Below are 20,309 nucleotides of genomic sequence, written 5' to 3' on the forward strand. Positions count from 1 at the left end.
CGAGTTCTCACTCTCCAGATGCACACTTGCCCAGTGTTCTCACTGTCCAGATGCACACTTGCCTAGAGAGTTCACTGTCCAGATGCACACTTGCCTAGGGAGTTCACTGTCCAGATGCACACTCGCCCAGAGTTCTCACTGTCCAGATGCACATTTGCCTAGAGAGTTCACTGTCCAGATGCACCCTTGCCTAGGGAGTTCACTGTCCAGATGCACACTTGCCTAGGGAGTTCACTGTCCAGATGCACACTCGCCCAGAGTTCTCACTGTCCAGATGCACATTTGCCTAGAGAGTTCACTGTCCAGATGCACCCTTGCCTAGGGAGTTCACTGTCCAGATGCATACTTGCCCAGAGTTCTCACTGTCCAGATGCACATTTGCCTAGAGAGTTCACTGTCCAGATGCACATTTGCCTAGAGAGTTCACTGTCCAGATGCACACTTGCCCAGAGTTCTCCCTGTCCAGATGCACACTTGCCCAGAGTTCTCACTGTCCAGATGCACATTTGCCTAGAGAGTTCACTGTCCAAATGCACACTTGCCTAGGGAGTTCACTGTCCAGATGCACACTTGCCTAGGGAGTTCACTGTCCAGATGCACACTTGCCCAGAGTTCTCCCTGTCCAGATGCACACTTGCCCAGAGTTCTCCCTGTCCAGATGCACACTTTCCCAGAGTTCTTTACAGAAACCCAGTGAGCTTTACTTGCCAGCATGTCATTCTTACTGGATGGATGTCCCTTAGAGTAAATTGAGGCAGAAGATTCCATGTTTATGAAGTACGTTTGCTGTGTAAATTATTGTACCACTGGGATGGCTTGTTGTTTTAGAATTAACATATTTACTTTTTATTCTTTTACTTTACAATAGCAAGGAGATACCAGCAGAACATGGTGCATACCACAGGAACCCATATAATTTGGTTCATTGGTGCCCTGATTCATTCATTCATTTATTGGTTTTGTAAAAATTACACTTTGTGTATGTGTTTGTGCATGTGTGTGTTGCACACTACAGTGTGCCTTTGGAGATCAGAGGACAACTAGTGAGAGTCAGTTCTCTCTTTATATCCTGTGTGGCCTGGGGACTGAATCCAGGTTGTCAGACTTGGAGGTAAGCTCCTTTACCCACTAAGCACCACCAGTATCTCTACTGTTGCTAACACAGACTGAGGAATTCTATGTTAAAAATCTATATGAGAAGTAGAAAAAGACAAGATCTCCTGAGTAAATTGAGAGCATGGGGACCATGGGAGAGGGTTGAAGGGGAGGGGAGAGAAAAGGAGGGGAGCAGAGAAAAATGTATAGATCAATAAAATCAATAAAAAAGAAAAAAACACATTCTAGGCAAAAGCTCCTATAGAACTACTAAGGAGTCTTAAATATCCAGGGTATTCGGTTTATAATTCTAGAGTTTGCAGATACAGTTTTGTTAGCACAAGGATGCCCAATATTGCCCATGTGCTCAATGGTGCATTGCTGAGTTGTGGTAAGTGGTCCCAGAGTTTGCCTGAAGCATTTGCTCACTTAACCTGGGGTTTACCTGTTGAAACATAGCAGAGACAAGCAATACCCTTTTCTGGGATTACACCATCTCTATAATCCTGGTGTAAACATTGGTTCTGTAAGTGTAAAACTATATTCTTTCCAAAAGAGCAGCAAATAATTGAAGGGAGACAAACAAACAGGGTCTAAAGAAGGGATCAGGTGAGTCTACAATGTCTACTTTGGAATGTTATGCAGTTTTAAATTTCATATTATTTTAGTCTTTTATTGAATATCCATCAGATATTCTAGTTCAAAGTGTGTATTATTCCTGTAAACTGTTGTGAAAGTTATTAGTGACCCTAAGCTTTTTAGATATACAGTCAAAAGCAGAATATAACCAGGAGTGGTGGAAGTTTTAAGATCTATTTCCCCCAGCCATTTCTTCTTCTTCCTAAGATTTTTATTGTGTGTATGTGTTTGTGTGTGTGTGTGTGTGTACACACACAAGAGTGCCACAAAGTGTCAGATCCCCTGAATCTGGAGCTACAGGTGGCTGTAAGACACTCTACATGGGTATTGGTGACCCAAGTTGGGTGGATGCTGGAAACTGAACTCAGGTCCTCTGCAAGGGCAGCATGCTTCCCTCCCTGTTTCTAAAACCTATTTGCAGAAAGGAGAAGAAAAGTAAGGCAGTTGTCTGTATATTGCACAACTGTGTACACTGTGCAACCTTGTATACTGTGGAACCATGTATACTGTGGAACCGTGTATACTGCCCAACTGTGTACACTGCAGAACTATGTATACTGTAGAACCATGTACACTGCAGAACCATGTATACTGTAGGACCGTGTACACTGCAGAACCATGTATACTGTAGGACCGTGTACACTGCAGAACCGTGTATACTGTAGGACCGTGTACACTGCAGAACCGTGTATACTGTAGAACCATGTACACTGCAGAACCATGTATACTGTAGGACCGTGTACACTGCAGAACCGTGTATACTGTAGGACTGTGTACACTGTACAACCATGTACACTGTACAACCATGTACACTGCACAACCGTGTACACTGCAGAACCGTGTATACTGCAGAACCATGTACACTGCACTACTGTTATTTTTGCTCCCGCGAAGTGATTTTTCCTTCTTTGTGTGTGGAAAAAAGGACTTCCCTTTTCATTTTCTGCTTTCTATTTCACCTTGCCGATGTGTGACGCCCATGTTTGTTTTCTTTCGAATGACACTTGCCAGGTGACATTACCGAATTATCTGTTATGGATCCAAATTTGAGTCCTTGGTCTAATTCTGATGTCGGTGCTATGCAGTCTCCTTTGGAAGTACATCACTGGGTTCAGCTCATGCGAATCTTACTTCATCCATATTCAAGAGAGAGCGGCCAGCAATTTTCCCTTCTCCGGCCTTGTTTGGTTTTGAAGTCAGTACTGTAATAGCCTCGTAAACCAAGTTAGAGAATGCGTCTGCCCTTCCTCCTTGCTGTACTTTGGCTTCTCGGAGAGAGTTGATGTACTGTGGAAATTTTCTACTCCTTAATTGTTTGGTAGAATTTACCTATGAAGTTGTCCAGGCTTGGTAGTTTTGCCATGAAAAATTTAAATATTGATTCGGTTTCTATAAGGATCAGAAACAACTCAAAATTTCTATTTCCATCCCGCTGCAACTGGGCCACGGTCACTCCAGCGATTCTGGTATCAGTTCATTTAGAATAGGGTTTCCAGGGAGTTTTCAGCGTGTCATAGTACCTTTCTGGTTATGGCATCTCGATTCTTATTCTCTTCCATCTTCAAACTTGTTAGAGCTTATAAATTTTATTCTGTTTAATATCCAGTCAAGATTTATTGCCCTGTCCTGGCAAGCTAATGACGTCTGCTCTTATCTTTATTATTGCTATCTTCATACTGCTTTTGGATGGGGTAACATATTTTGTTTTCTGACTTTTTTACTGATATGTATGTATACATGTTCATGTGTGTGTGTGCATATGTGTTTTGTGACTGTGCATGCATGTGCGTGCATGTGTGTGTGTATGCATGTTTAAGGAATATGGAGGACAACCTCAGATAGAGTTCCTAGTGTGTTCTTTCTGATTGGTTAGCTCCTCCTTCCCACTCAACTCGTTCAATTCTTGTTACTTTTTGTAGTTTGGAAAATTTGCTCTATTTTACTATCCCTTGTGTTATTGTCTTGGATCTTTAATGAAGCACATTTTAATAAGATCTAAGGTGAAACGTTTTAAGTTTCCTTCAAACACTATGAGGATCACTGAATGCCCATGGTCTGTTTAGAGATCAGCACTTTAGATTTTTGTTGATAACCTTTAAAAGCACCATTTTTTTAAAGGAAGTCAATGTATGTTTCTCATTTATTTATTATCACTCGTGTGTTTGATGTGTGAAGATGGCAAGCACGTGCAGGCCAGAGAACAGCTTTTAGAGGTCAGTCTCCTCTACCCACAGTGAGACCTGAGGTTGCCAGGCTTCAGTGGCAAGGGATTCTACTCACAGGTCCACCTCCCTGGCCCCATGGCTCTCTTTGCTTTTCATTTCTTCTTGTCAGAGTGTTTTCTGTGTGTGGTAGTTTGAAATAAAATGACCCCCAAAGGGAGTGGCACTATTAGGAGGTGCGGCCTTGTCGGAGTAGGTGAGATCTTGTTGGAAGAAGTGTGTCACTGTGTGGCGGGCTTTGAGGTCTCTCTTTTCAAGCATCATTCAGTGTGACAGTCAGTTGACTTCCTGTTGCCTCTGAATCAAAATATAAGTACTCTCAGCTCCTAGACCATGTCTGCCTGCTAGCTGCCATGCTCCCTGCCATAATGATAATGGACTGAATCTCTGAAACTGTGAGTCGCCCCAATGAAACATTTTCCTTTATAAGAGTTGCCATGGTCATGGTGTCTCTTCACAGCAATAGAAACCTCAACTAAGACACTATAGTTACTTTATTTATGATTCCAGTTAAGAGTCCTCCCTCCCTCCGTCCCTTCCTCTCTTCCTCCCTCCTCCCTTCCTTCCTCCTTCTTTTCCTTCTTTCTTCCTCCCTCCCTCCTCCTTTCTTCCCACCTTCCTCTTTCCCTTTTTCCCTCCCTCCCTCTCTCCATCCTTTTCTTTATTCTTTCTTTCATACTAGAGATGCCTTTTTACTGTTAGCTTCAGCTATAATCTGAAAGAAGCTTCTGTGTAATTTTCATTCCTCTGTGTATCATCTGCCTTTCAGTCTCATCAGCACTTTGCTGTCTTTGCAGCCCTGTTCTGTCACAGAGATGCCCAAGGATGGCTCTCAGGAGTGCTGTCCTCAATCAGCTCTGTAAGTTCTCAGCCAGAATGTTCTCTTACTACCATCTCCATATGCACGTCTAGAGAGTCACTTGGATGGGCACTGAAGCTGTCCACTCTCTTTCTATAACACACTTTCTTTCAGATTCCAGGTCCTTGCTGCCCTGGGTATTCACTATTTTCAGTCTCTCTGTGTTTCTGGATGCTACTTCTCTCTTCAGATGTGTCTAACACCCTATTCAACCTGCCAATCACATTTCTACTTTACAATATTTTAGAAGCTCTCTCTCTGGAGTTGTCTTCAAATTTTCTTATTTGATAGTTTCTTGTTCTCTCATTGGATCTTCTAGTTTACATTTTAAACATAAACATAAATGACTACATAATTTTCTTAGATAATTTTGACATATGTGCCTCCAAGGACTCTGACCCTAAATTAACTGACCCTGATACCTCTCCCTGGCAGCAGCGTTTTCAGGTAGGCTCTGCGGTGCACTGGTTAGCACAGGGGATGTCTAGTGTGTGGGAAGCACATTTTCCTGCTGGATGAATTGCGATTGTTAGATTATATTTGTTGAAAGCTTATTGTTGGGAGTGTTTGAGTTCTTGATTTAAATTCCATAGACAGGAGTTATCTTTACCTCTGTGCACAAATTATGACCTGCTCTCTCACTTGACAGTTTTAAACAGAAATTTCTATGTGCTTTTCTCACACAGGGAACATGGATTCAGACTGTAAATTCAAGAAGGAAAGTTCTACCTCTCTTTCCTACTCCCCCCTTTCACTCTCCTGTTCCTCCTCCATCTCCTCTTCTCTACTCCTCCACTGGTGACAATTTAGTATTTGATATCAAGAAACAACATAAGCTGAAGACAAAAGTAAATCTTCAATACCAAAGTTGGTTTAGTTTTCTTTCTGGGCAAAGGTTCTTCACTCAAGTGTTGCAAACTGAGGCAACACTGGGCTTTGTGACATCCTTGAGTGGATGTGACCAGCTCAGTAAGAATGTGTAGTGCCTGAACCCTGTTCCTCTTCCAGGGGATCATGATCAATACGACTGGAGTGAAATGCGGCTACCAACAAAGGCTGCTAGGAAGGCTGATATCTGGCAGAAATGCGGCTACCATGGGCTGCTGGGAAGGCTGATATCTGGCATTCTGAGCAGAGACAGGCAGTTACCTATGGCTTTTCAGTTTTCATATTGCTTTGCTATGAGGGAAGCATTTAGCAGGGGAGCCTGAGGTGAAGGCTGACACCTTCCCCGTCTATAATGGTAGACCCAGGAGAACTGAAAAAAGGAATGAGGACTCGGACCTGCTCAGGACAACCCAGAATAGAGAAGGCAGACTTCAGTCTTAGCAGTAATGACGTCAACTGAGATATCTTTTAAGGAGACTGGAGAGAGATGTTCCTCAGGAAATCTGGCATGCCATTTGACTGGAAAATATAATATGTATGTGAATTACGTGTGTTTTTTTGGTTGTGACCAGGTCTGCAGAGCTTCTGAAAGGCCACACCTTCTGGTCATGATCAAGGGGCCCCTAAGGAAGCTAGAGCATATCGATGTGCTTTCTTCCCATTATCTCAGAGACATCATGGATGAAGGACTGAGATCAATCCAAACAGTGTGGAGCAAACTGCTGCATAGTTAATCCCCCTCCGGCTGCTAAGGCTTTGTGAAGAGAGCTATTGCTGATCAAAGGGGTTGGTTATTCATAAACCTCTAAAGCTTGCTGGAGTTTATAGCTAGCTATAAATGGATCTTTCTCTTCCTATGACTTTCTTTTATTTCTTTTCTTTTTCTTATTTCTTACTTAAAAAAAAAAACTGAGATGGGCTGCTTCTGTAATTTGGGCTGACCTTGAACTGTGGTCATCCTGTCTCTGAGCATTTGGATTTCAGGTGTGAGCTACCATGTTCAGTCCCATAGATCTCTTTCAATATGGCTGTGAATTGCCCATTAACACGAAATAGATGGAAAACAGTCAACTTTATGTCTTTGAGTGTATTTTGTTCTTTATTCTTCATCTATTTCGAATGTGCTCTCTCTCTCTGTCTCTCTTTCTATCTCTCTCTGTTTCTCTGTCTCTCTATCTCTCTCTCTGTGTCTCTGTCTCTGTCTCTGTCTCTCTCTCTCTGTGTGTGTGTGTAGTGAGAGAAACCGAATGTTCTAACCCTACTTATCAACCACCACAGATAATATATACATGTGGACCCAGCAAGTCTGAGTGGCCTGAAATTCTACATTTCTAACAAGGCCCCAAATGATATAGGGCCTGCTTGTTCTGTGGGTGGGTAGAGCGGAGTCTCTGGGTTGTGTCTCTGCCTTGAGGGGTTTACGTAGAATTTGCTACTGGTAATCACACTTCACAATGATAATTCCCAAGTCTAGCTCTTTGCAATGTATAGCTCTGTTAAGAGCAGTTGATGAGAGAAGACCTCTCTACCATTAAGGGAACTCTTAACTAACAAATGGATGAGTCTAACAGGCTAGCGCTGATGGAGGAGTCAGACCTGGATGGCTGAGATAGAGTCATGTGGTAGGCATGTTATGGATGTTCTGATGAGCTATGAGATGATTTGCTGATGGGCTAGATACGGAGGTGTGTGAAGAAAGAGGGAGACAGACCAGATGCAAATGACTTTGGTCTAATCCACTTGTTGAGTGACATTTCTATTTCCTGAGAGCGACAGGTTTGGAAGAGTCCATGTGGGTGGGTGGTCGAACAGACTGAGAAAAAGCATGTGTGTTTGTTAGGTTTATGTCACCTGTCGTACAGCTGGAGACTAGGACAGAGCATGAGGTCCAGAAGGTTTTGCCTAAAGCAATACAAGATCTGCACACTAAAAAAATGTAAACAGTTCGCACAGAAGAAGGCAGGAAAAACCCTGGCCAAGGCTGATTAAAACTGGCCGCCGGGGCAGACACTGTCTCAAATCCATTCGGCCCTGCACAAAATCTCTAGGCCATTGGGTGGAGAGTCAAGATGCTAATGAAGGATGGGATGGTAGGTAGCACCGTGTAACAGAACTTGAGCAAGACGGTCCATGCTGTGCAAAGGAGCCCACAAAGCACACTCCATTGTGTGCTAAGCACCGCTGAGCTCCTGAGCTAGCTCTCTGCTCTGGCCAGTTTGCCCATCCTTTCTCTTAACAAACTGTTGTCCCAGAGTCTACTGCAACTATGTGTCTCTGCTTAGTTCTTTGTTTGGAGACTCAAGAATCCAGAACCCACCTTGAAGTGCCCAGGAACCCTGATATAAGCCAATATTAGTTCCATATTCTAAAGACTGGGCCTCATAGGCTGTAGCTATCTGGAGAAGCCTGATGCTAGAGTCATAATAATAAGCCTGACTTATTGTGTACGGGTAGCATTACATTATCTTGTTCAAAGATCACAGCAGCCTATGGATTCACAGTTACTGAAATTACACTTAAAAGCAGCTAACAAGTGCTGATTCCCCTCTTGGGCCCACAAGGTAACTAAAAGTAAGATGTGAGAGCCTGGACGCCTCCCTGCCTTCAGTTTTGTATCTGTGGCTGGGTTACGACTTAGAGGTAAACAGTCATCCTTAGCCTTCCCTGCTGGGTCACCTTGAATGTCTGGAAGAGCAAAGCCTCTCAGATGAGGACAATCATCCATGAAGATGAGGCTGTACTCTTGTAAAAATCAAATAAACAACTAACAGCACACTGGACCACTGTGAAGAATGAAGCTGAGATGACGGTAGACCAGTGATGGGCAGGACTACAGCTTGACCAAGACTCCTTAATGTGGCAATGCTCTTGCCCTTTATTGCAAGGTTTATTTTCATTTGTGCATGTGTGTATGAATATGTGTACTTACATGTGCACAAGCGACTCTGGAGAAAAGAAGAGGATGTTGGATCACCTGGGGCTGGAGTTACAGGCAGTTGTGAGATACCTGATGTGGATGCTGGGAACTGATCTCTGGTCCTCTTCAAGAACAGCAAATGTTCTTAACCACTGTGCCATCTTTCTAGCCCACCTTGCTGTCTTTTAACCGCTTGTTTGTACCCTGGGTCCCGGTGTCTGTTTCTTTTCCCACTGTGGTCACTTCACTCTGCTTTTTGACATTACGAATCTATCTAGTTGACCTCCCTAAGCCTAGCCTGTTGGAATTTCTAGTGATGTCAATATTTTCAATTTAGAGATGGGGTAAAAAGTAGCTATTTAGTGTCTCTAGGTCACCTGCTCTCAAGGTGAAGCCAAGAGCAAGGCTTACTGAGGCCTAGATGTCCAGCGTAGAGGCCATCAGGTTCACTGAAGCAGACAGCCAGCGGAAAGGTGACAATAGAGATTAAACTCAGCACGAGCGGCCAGCTCAACTCGCCACATGAATGCATAAGTTTAGTTATGTATCTAGTGGTTTAACCTGTGAGATGTTGAATTCGAGCTGTTGGCTAAATCCAGTTGATAGTCACACAGTTCTAGACAGACCTGGACCCAGATGGCTCTGTCTGATTCTGCCTGCTTACTTGTGTCTGCTACTCAGAGGTTCCACCATTTTCCTGTGTGATGGTGAAGAACACATGAACTGAAGTTTCCAGAAAAATAGCCACACCTGTGTGAAAGGTTCAAAAAGGCTGATCAACTGATTAATCTCTGTGATTGTGGAGTCACTTCTTACAGATCTGGAGCCAAATTGCCCTGGGCTACTTTTAGCCCCTTTAATGGGTATTTATCACTCTCCTCTGTGTTTGACCACATATCCATGGTGCTGTGAAGCAAAATCCTATCTGGAACATTCAAACAGACCCCCATCCTCAACCCACCCAAAGGCTAGGGACGTCTTTAGAGAGTTGAAGCCCCAGCCAACACTTCCAGGCTTTGCTGTAACCACTTAGCTGATATTCCTACTAGTTTAGTGTGTGTGTGTGTGTGTATGTATGTATGCATATAGGCGCCCATGGAGGCATGAAGAAGGCATCAGATCCATCGGAGCTGTAGTTTTATGTGTTGCCTGATGTGTGTGCTGAACTCTGAACTCTGCCACTCTGATAGATCAATCAGCCCTCTTCACCGCCGACCCAACCCTCCAGACTCCTTATTGCTTTTCTTTTTCAGTGTGTGTGTGTGTGTTACGTGCTCGCACATTCATGTTCTTACGTGTGCAGGTATAGATGATGTCCAGGCTTGACTGTACATGTGTGCCAGTGTTTGTGGAAGCTGGTGTGGTCAACCTTTGCTATGACTCCTCAGGCACCATCCGCCTTCCCCCTTTCTAATGTGGATTCTAGACAGCCATCTCACGTCCTTACGCTTTCAAGGCAAGCACTTACTGAGGTATTTCCTCTCTCACACAGTGGTTTTCGAGTCTTCATCTCCTTTAAGGAATTAACGTGTCCCACTCTCTCTTCCTGGCACCACTGCTCACCTGATTCAGGCATCTCAGATGTGGCACAAAGTAACGTACAAGAGGTCAAGTTTTCAGACCTAATCTGTGTCACTGGAGGAAAAACTCATTCACAGAAGGGTTGCAAACAACTCCTGAGCCTTTTAATGGCCAGGCCTGTGGGTCTGAGAACACAGGAGACAGCGCGGGCAGAGGGAGATGGACTCAGAACACTGGAACTGCCTGGAATGGACACCCACCTTTCTTCAAGAACACAGACTCTTGCCCATGTCATAGTCCAGAGCTATCAGAGAATGAGAGGGGCGTGAAAGGAATGGACTCAGCCCTGTACCCCTGAGAGTGTGCTTCAGTCCCTACAGGCTGGTTTCCACTCCCCAGAGCTATCAGAGAATGAGAGGGGAGTGGAAAAAAAGGATTCAGCCCTTGCAGCCCAGGAGTGTGCTCCAGTCCCTGCAGGCTGGTCTTCCACTCACCGCTGTTGCTGCGTGTCCTGAGGTCAGATCCATCTCCTGATCCATCAGCCTCTTCAGGAACCTCCACGAGCTCTGATGTCTTAGAGAAAAGAGGAGACAGCACAGAGTAAGCCAGTGAGCCGTGATGTATCATGGGCCAACTGAGTATAGAACTTTAATGTCTGCTCTGGATCTAGAGAGGAATTTGTGTCACATTTGTGAATTTTCAGCTGTTATATACGGTCCGTCATTGTTGATATGCTAAGGGACATAAAATTGTCCACATATACTCACACAGTTTGGCATATTTTTATTTAAATCACATTTAGCTCCATTTCTATGGTTCTTCCAGTAGCTGAGAGTTAACATCACCATTTGAACTTTCAATGAGAATGATACCCTCTTCAGAAGGTCATCAGGTCATGTTACAAATTCCAGGAGCCTGGGGAGGGCTCAGTTTTTAAAGTGGTTGCTGTGTGAGCATGAGAACCTTAGTCTGGATCCCCTGCGCTTACATAAAAACCAGGCATGGGGGACAGGTGCAATAACCCCAGTGTCGGGGGGCCACTCCCCTGAGCTTACTGGCTGGCCAGGTGAGCTGACCTGGTGAGTTTCAGCATTACTGAGAAACTTCATGTCAGAAAAAAATGGTTAAAATGGTTGCAAGTGAGAGGAGGAGAGAGGGAAATGCCTTGCCTTGACCTTTGACCTCCACATTCATGCACACACATTTGCATACCCTCATGGGAACATTAGCACATACTAAAACACATGTACGATGGCACAAGCAATATTCTACATGCTGAGAGACAATGTCCACCGGAGCCAAACACTTCCATTTTACTAGCAGATCCTTCAGGGCTCACGAGGAATAACCCTGACCCAGCTGTTACACTCTCATTCTTAATAAAATAGAACGAGACAGTAAGTGTGTCTTCCGGAAATGCTAAACAGTGCTTCCTTCTGTGCGGGTTTAGTCTTGAGAACCGACTGAACCAAAGGATGGGGAGGTCTGTCCCCTTCCTCTTTAGCGTCCCCTACAGTGCTAGCAAACTACCCACTGCCATTCATGTTTCTGAGGAGAAGGCAAAAGGACACCTAGCTGGTGTCCGTGTTATGCATGAGCTAGGACAACACGTGGAAGCTGCTTTTCATTCTTTCAATTGCCACTTTTCCTCTCGAGAGTTTCACTCATGTAGACAATGAAACATGATTATAATTTTTTTTTTTTTTAATTTTGGAAGTCAGTGGAAGAACAAAGCTTTCAATGAGTTAAGGATGGCTTCTTAGCAATCGTGTGGCTTCAGAAGGCTTTCTAGTCTCGCATGCCTGACCTATGTTCTTACTCTCTACCACTGGGCAAGAAGTGCACATCTGTTTGCCACTAAGCTTCAAGCTCAACAACTTGTTGAGGATGGGTAGCCAATGAGTTTGAGGAATCTGTGCTCCCTCTCCTCTCCTCTCCTCTCCTCTCCTCTCCTCTCCTCTCCTCTCCTCTCCTCTCCCTCTCCCTCTCCCTCTCCCTCTCCCTCTCCCTCTCTCTCTCTCTCTCTCTCTCTCCTAGTGCTGGGGTTACAGTCAGTCACAAGAACTGCCACTTCTTGGAATCAAACATGGGTCTTCATGCTTGCCTGCTAGTAGTTAGATAGCTGAGCCATCTCCTCCCCTTCCCACCCAGACAACTTTACAGAACAGAAGACAAGGTCAATTACCGAGGTTCTGGGGGGTGAGTCAGACCCACTGCCTGAGCTGCACTTCTTTGTTCTCTGGGCCAGGGAAGTGCCAAATCTGAGGGCCTCATACACGGGGTCGACCTTATTGCCACAAGCTGCAAAAGAAGAAGAGACCCATTTCAGAGAGCCCAGCTGACCCAAGAAGCCAGCTCTCTGTCAAAGAGTCTTGGGGACCTGACCAGGGGCATCTCTCTTTCCCAATGGATGAGGGCTTACATCAAATGCCCTTGCCTCTGTGTGGAACTCCATACATCCAGCCAGAACTGATCAGAACATGAGAGAAGATATCTACACCACATCTTTAGATGCACTTTATTAAACAGTATATTTGCTGAATTTATACTCAGCATTGATAAATATGTTATATTACATATACTATATTAATATATTATTGCATATTATATATATGCTATATATAGTTGTATATATACTATATACATATATAAACAATTGTGAGAAGTAGTGACCACTGGCCGCATCTTACAGCATGTGGCTGAAGTTCAATGACATTTGATAAATGGGGAGCTGACTCTGTACATGGGCTGCAGGGTGCCATGTCCTATGCTGATGGTTGCGTGGGTGTGTCCTTTGATGTTGATGGCTGGACAAGTGTGTTGTCTTGTTGCTGAAGGTCTGGAAAGTATGGCATCTACTTTTGAGACTCTGCTTTTTGTTTGTTTGTTTGAGTTTTTCCAAGTCAGGGTTTCCCTGTCCTGGTGTAGACCAGGCTGGCCTCAAACTCACTGAGATCCTCCTGCCTCTGCCTCCTGAGTGCTGGGATTAAAGGCGTGCACCAGCACTGCCTGGCTGACTCTGCTACTTTTAAACTCCATTAGGGAGAGCATATGTTTCATCTCCAGAAATTATTAGAGCTAAGAAGCTCTGCTATTCCACTGGCTTTGCAGCCCCTATAGGGTCACCATCATCACTGGCACCTCCGTGCATCCTCGTCCCAACTCACCAATGGGCATAACTTCTTTAATGCATCCAAACTGTTCATGAATGAGCAAAGGGGAGCTGTAGTAACGCCGAAATCCCTTTGGCTGGAGAGAGAATGAAAAAGAGAAAGACTTAATGTCAGAAGATATACAGAAGGGGACAGATGTGACAGGAATTTAAAAGGAGAGGCCACTGCAAGCCAGAATCACCAGAGGCATTTTCTAAGGACCTGGATTTGATACACCCCAGGGTTGGCAGGTGACTTGAAACCCATAAGCATCTATGAATCCTCACACATCTCTTGCAAGTGGTGCCCATCTTTGAGTATTGCTAGAGATTGGGGTTAGAGGCAGCTCCCCACCCTGAAGCAGGTCTTTGATGGCATTGCATCTGGTGTTAAGCCATTGTCCCCAGTTATCATGAACTTTTCCTTAGAATCAGAGAGACATCAGAATTCCTTCCTGGGCTGGAGACTGTCTTCCCTATGGTAGACATTCTAATTTAATACTTTGGAAACTCTGGGTCAGGGGTCTTCAAAACATGTTTGGGGGTACATTGAGACTAAAGGCCACACTCCTGAGATGGCCTAAGCAGAATGTCCAAGACTGGGAGATCTCCTTTAGTTTGACCTATGTGACTGTCACAGGGACACTCGGGTGTGTGTGTGTGTGTGTGTTGGGTGGATTAGCTTCAGTCTTCTCTCCGCCCCCACTCAACAGCTACACACAGTATCAAAGCACCCTAGTTTGCACTGGCTGATGGGGGCTCCTGTAATGTTTAGTGTTCACTCTGAAAGCCTGAATTGTCCCAGGAAGAGGAATGAAGCGCTACAGCTGAGAAGTCCCCACCTGAGAGGTGGGACACTCTCTGAGGGTCGGACTGCTGTCCGGTGTAGCACATTCGTTACAGATATTGGCACGTCTCAGCTGCTTTACTGTGCCAATTACAGTGCTTCTGGGGTCGCTTCAGAACTCCTGAAAAGGCGTTTCTCGGGTGTGGCTTCCCTGGGACAGACTCCTAAGGACTCAGAGTGTTCCAGGACTCCATCTGTCCTCACCAGCCCTTACCAGCTTGCCCATGCAGCGCTGGGGTGCCAGGCCGTCTGCACACTTGTGATGGATGCTCATCTTACAGGCCCCGCAGCGCAGTCCGTGCTTGGCGTGTGTTCCTGTCAGGCACACAGCACACTTTGGTTAGGTACAGCCTGCCCTTTCCTGTGGTCTGGTCAGAAATCACTGAAAGAAAGGGAAACTTCTAGCCAGTTAATTCTTCTCTGAGATTTTTTTTTTCAGGAAACTTGATAAATGGAAAATTTTAATATAATGTATCCTTCCCCCCACCTCACATTTCCTGCTCAAGACATTTGCTCTGCTTTCTCCCTTTTTATGTTCGTAATGTTAGCAAGTCTGAACACCCGTGCTTTATTTGTCTGAATTCAGGTTAGCAAAATCCATGTTCTTTACTGTTCATGCTGGTCATCCAACGTCCCTCTTCTCTTTTGAGCCCTACTGAGTTGTGCTGGTCCTAACATCTCACCCATTCTCATCTGCTCACCGTGACGGGGAGGTGTGGCAGAAAAGGGAAGCTTGCAATCCCTTACGCTTATGAACTGTCAGTCATGTGACTTTCTTTCAGTTCTCTGGATGCCTTAGCTCTTTAGTCCCTCAGGGTCCCTGCATGTGCTGCTTTCTGTATCTGTGATGCTGCTCGGTCTCTCTTCACTTGTCTAGTGACCCCTTATACTTCGACTCTGTCATTCATACCAAGCATTTCCCTTCCTTCCTTGTATCTCCCTACCACCCCCTCTTCCTCCTTCTGTCCTCCCTTCCCTTCTTCCACGGTCCTCTCGTCTCATCCTCTCCCTCATCTTCTTCTCTCTTCTCCCTCTTACTTCCATCCTGTTACTCCGTTATTCTTATCTCTCTGTCTCTCTCTGTCTCTCCTTCTCCCCCTCTGATTCTCCAGCCTCTCCTTTTATCTCCCCCTCCTCCTCCTTCATACTGGAGATGAACACTGGGGTCTCTCACATGCTAGGTATGCACTCAAGTCTCTGAGCCACAACCCAGCTCTCCCAAGGTCCTTTCTTGAAGCACCCTAGGACTATCTTTTAGAATATTCATCATAACTAACAACAAGCATTTACTTGAAAGCTTGCTTTTGTCTTTGCCTCTGGAGGGTGAACTCAACGAGACCAAGGATGGTGTGCCTTGGTGTGCTGCTGCAAACCTTGCCCTGTGCACAACACATTAAATAAACTAATGAACAAATCCCTTCACGATCCCAGTACACAGTGAAGCAACAGTGACAGATCTGAGGTACCTCACGGGAGCAGACTCTTTGACAGTGGAGGAGTATTCAGTAGCTGAGAGGGACGTGAAGTTCTATCTGCATTGTTTAATCTTAAAAATGAGAAGTCAGGGGTTGTAATTTGTCCCAAGGCAATCGAGGTCCCACCTTGTTCCTTTCTTTCACAGCTTGCCTCAAATACCTCCTCCCATTTTGGCAGGATTGCTTGATGTATGTGGCGGTGAAGTTGGGATAAATTAGATGGTATAACAAAGAAATGCAAGGACGCACAGTTCGTGTGGAAAAGCAATGTGTAAGCCCATCCACTGGGAGGTGCCACCTAGAAAGTCCCTTCAGGAAGCACCATTTAACAGAGGACCTGTCTCTGCTACGGTTGAAGCTGCCCCCTCAGCACGCGCCTGCGTGTGCGCGTACACACATACACACATGCACGCACGCACGCACATACACACCTTAAAAGCATATTACTTGTTTATACACTGTGGCAAAAAAGTCCCCCCCTTTTTTTTCTGAGAATAATCCCTCAGGTAAAGCATGTTGTTTTTCCGAAGACTGGCCTTGGAAAGCAATGACTTCCATTTCAGTTCTGAACTCACTATCTGTGCTTGCGTGGGAAGGTAAGCAAGATCTTCAAAAGGAAGTGGTTTCCCTGTGAGCTGGCCTCTGAAATGGCGTCATTATAAATGATGGTCTATTTTCCCTCATCTATACATTTCCTTTCCCTGACTCCAGTTTTCCAGCCTGCTTTTATACTCCGCTGCTTGGCGTGAATCAGATCGCCAGGAATGACTCGGTGTGAGGTGTGCCCACTTCCACTGCGCAGTGACAGCGATGACTCCGTGCTAGGTGTGCCACTTCCACTGCGCAGTGACAGCGATGACTCCGTGCTAGGTGTGCCCACTTCTGCACAAGTGACAAGCTTGACTGAAGGGAGAAAGCTTCTACTCTCAGCTTCAGAGATCAGGGAGAGAGTGATTTGGATCACTGCAGTGGTCCTGGTTTATTCTAGAAAGATTTGGAGAAGGCCTGGTCTGACTTCTTTTTGTGACTACTGCCTTCCACTTCCAAGGCTTTGTTGTGAGTTCCCTTATGTCTGACTAGAGAGAAGTATATAGTATTGAATTTTAATATTTCCACACTGGCTCTTCGAACTTAAAAATGCAACCGCACACTTCTGATCCCTTAACTACCTCATTCTGACACTGCACTGTTAGCAGCTGTGTGGAGAGAGGGTTCTCATGTGGTGAGACATAACTTCAAATAGAGCAGGTTAAGGCCAGTACAATACTGATTAGGGTCTACATAATGGGCTGTTTCATGATCTTGTATTACATTAAGTAATGTGTTAAACAGTGGGTTACTGAGCCATCCATTCAGAACTAAATGCTCAAGGATAGAGTGTAAGGAAGTCTACACATATATGTTGGGGAAAAACACCTAAACGCTTTTCCATCAGGGCTGGGGAAATGTGTTGGGGTTAAAATGTTAAGAGTGAGAACCTGAGCATGGATCATTAGAACCCATTGAAGTCTTACATGCCTCCTTTCCATAGCACACGCCTGAAACCCCAGCATTCTCACGGGGAGATAGGAGAGAGATGGGATCCCTGCAAGCTGGTGGGCCACCTGGTCCAGAGGACACAGTGGCCAACAAGAGACCCTGTCGCAAACATGGTGAAAGATGTGGACCAACATCTGGTCCTTTGACTGTCACATGTGTTCTAACTCAAAAAACAGCCCCCCCCCCAGAGGGAGGGAGGAAGAGAGAGAGAGAGAGAGAGAGAGAGAGAGAGAGAGAGAGAGAGAGAGAGAGAGAGAGAGAGAGAGAATAAGAACTATATGCAAAGATTGATTTTCCCCCTCCATGCTGGTAGCTACATCTACTGGATTAGAATGCCATGCTATTAACGAAAATTATTAGGTATGTATTTTAAACAGTTGGCCATACTGTTTAATTTTTCTTTTTCTTTTTGTGGTACTGGAGATTAAGCTTATGGCTTTGCACATGATTGACAAGGGGCTTTACTAGTAAGTAAGCTATATCCCCAGCTTCGTTTTTTTTCCTTTTGCTTTTCACTTTTGAGACCAAGTCTGGCTATATAGCACAGCCTGGCTTTGAATTAACTAGGTATGATCTTTTTGACTTTCCTCCTAAGTTTTGAGGGCACAGGCGTGTGCCACCACACTTAGACTGGCTAGATCAAGTTTGTAAGAATGCTGGCACTGAGACATTGCTTGACTCTTGGGAAAGTTCCATATAATGTCAAAGTTAAAGTAAGATTTAACAACTGAGATCCCTTAATTAGAGAAATAGTATGGAGGTGGGGTGGGGAGAACCACCCGTGAAAGGAAAGACATCTAGCCACACTGCAGTATTTGAATTAGCAACAAACAAGGGCTAAAAGTTAATCATATAAATGTTTAGATTGCTTCAAGTTTGTCGTCCCATTGTAAAATTAACAACTACAGATCATTTGAGGAAAATTAATGTAAATCACATCATAAAAAAGGTTTTAAACTATGATTTTGAGAAAACAGTTTTTTCTTCTGACACAAGACTCAAGAATGCTATGTAAGCCAGGCGATCATAACCTTTCTACATCAGCCTCCTCACTGCCTGAGTTACAGATGTGTACCACAATACCCAGCCAGCTTGGGAAAAATACTTCAAGAATGTATAACCCTATATATAAACATGAACATCTATAAATATAGCAGTTCACCCGTATCTGTCAGGGTTATGATTTCCACTTTATGCCTGAAACCATGGGTAGTGCTGAATTCTAAATACACTGCTTTTATTCCTATTCTTTCCTATGATAAGGTTAATTTATACCACAGCTAACAATAAAAAGGAAAATTGTAACATTATACCATAATGAAATTTATGTGACTACAAAACCTTCCTGTCTCTTCCCTTTTTGAAAACACCTCATGAATTGTACTCCCCGTCTTCTTGTGATGGGAGGTGGTAGAAGCCTTTAGGAGGAGGTCAAGTGGGATGCGCGACATGGGCCCTGCGGCAGAGCTGGTCTGATAACCAATGGCTGCGGTGTGATGCCCAGGCAGGTAACTTATACCGCTTGCATACACTACAGGAGGGGATGCTGTGTTCCTGAGCAGGGCAGTGTGGCATTCTACCACACTGGTCAGAAGAGTGTACAGTTAAAGCCTATGACTTAGTTACTTATAGAATTTTCCATTTAAAAATTTCAGACTATAGGTGATTAACTGTAATTGCTACCTGTGGGGATATATGTATATGTATATATGTATACACACATATATATTTACATATTGTAGTTTCTAACCAACACATACAGGGTATGGCATGCATTTACACTACACTGACATGCCAGTTCTCTTTGATATAAGGATATGGAGACGATTTCTAAGATCCTAAGGTCACACAAGGCTGACAAAGCCAAATAAAGCCACGGAGCATGATTCCGTCTCTTGGGATTGGGACAAAGGGCAATTTAAAGAAACGGTCTGAGTTTGTCAGTGATCACATACACACACATGGACACACCTGAGAGGAAGAACACTATACTAGAGGTCAGGAACTTGAATTGTTATCTTGATACTGTAAGAAAGAATTAAAAATAATTGAGCTATGAGGAGGAATAATTCTTTTCAGGTTTCTTCATTTGATTAATAAGTGACCCTTGTGGTTTGCATATAAACTGTTATTTTAGCCAAGGAGGCAGGGACAGACACAGATGGCAGCTTCACTGGGAAGAATGAACAAAGGCTGAGTACGTGACACACTGGCTGAGGAGCTTTCTAGTCCTTCTGTGGTCTCCCATCCAAGCACTAGCCAGGCCCAACCCTGCTTAGCTTCCAAGACCAGAGGAGATCTGGTGCACTCTTCTTATTATTTCAGTAGTCCTCTGAGGTAGAGCTGGCCACCTCCCCTTTCTATAGAACTAAGGCCTGGGAGCAGGAACCTGCTTGGGAAAGGAAAGAGGAGGAAGGTTCAGTCTACCCTGCTGTGAAACTTAGCTCTCTTCCTTTCTTGGTAGCCTTCTGTTAGCCTTTTGTGAATCAACAGATGTCAACCCTCATCTGTCCATATTTCCTTAACTGAAATTGAAAGAGCAATACTAGGAAGACAGCCATGACCCACCCCACTGCCCCGAAAGTCTGATTGTTTCTTAGGATGAGAAAATAAAAAGATAAGTATGATCAATAAGAATGGGGTTGGTGAGAAATAGCAAGATATCCAGGGTTTTAAAGTCTCCTAGATGATTCTGGGGCTGCAAATGAACTATTACATTTCCTCAGAGGAGACATTCTGGTCCCATTCCTGGTTGAGGACATAAGAATAAGCCCCCAGGAACTGGAGACAACCCAAGTTCAGTTCCCAAGCACCTTGGTCTGATTGCTCCTAACAGATTGTACCTCCAGCCCCAGGAGTTCTGACACTCTCTTTTGACCTCATTGGGCACTAACACACATGTGCCATATATACACATAGACACAAATACACACATGCATATACATGAAAATAAAAAGTCTTAAAAAGCTCCCTGGGCTGACAAGTATCAGGGCTCAGTGCGAGCCTTAGAAAACATGCAATGTGGAGGTAAAACACAGAGAATTCTTCCCACTATGCATGCTAAACCCTCTAAGTGGGTGATTGCTTGATGTGGGATTTCCCTCTGTATGCTATGAATGCCATTGGTGAATAAAGAAACTGCCTTGGCCTGTTGAT

The 20,309-nt window shown here is 44.5% G+C and overlaps 1 protein-coding gene across 1 annotated transcript in view; it reads right to left on the reverse strand.

The window, feature by feature from the left end:
- Stac (SH3 and cysteine rich domain) overlaps positions 1–20,309 on the reverse strand; it is a 113,225-nt gene that overhangs the window by 30,984 nt on the left and 61,932 nt on the right. The window contains exons 3-6 of the mRNA XM_057768179.1: positions 14,354–14,454; positions 13,309–13,390; positions 12,327–12,442; positions 10,636–10,714 (exon numbers count right to left, since the gene is read on the reverse strand). Coding sequence (XP_057624162.1) covers positions 10,636–10,714; positions 12,327–12,442; positions 13,309–13,390; positions 14,354–14,454 — 378 coding nt within the window. The remainder of the gene's footprint in view (positions 1–10,635; positions 10,715–12,326; positions 12,443–13,308; positions 13,391–14,353; positions 14,455–20,309) is intronic.

Source organism: Chionomys nivalis, chromosome 4 (genome assembly GCF_950005125.1).
Source record: "Chionomys nivalis chromosome 4, mChiNiv1.1, whole genome shotgun sequence".
NCBI classification, from domain to species: Eukaryota; Metazoa; Chordata; class Mammalia; order Rodentia; family Cricetidae; genus Chionomys; species Chionomys nivalis.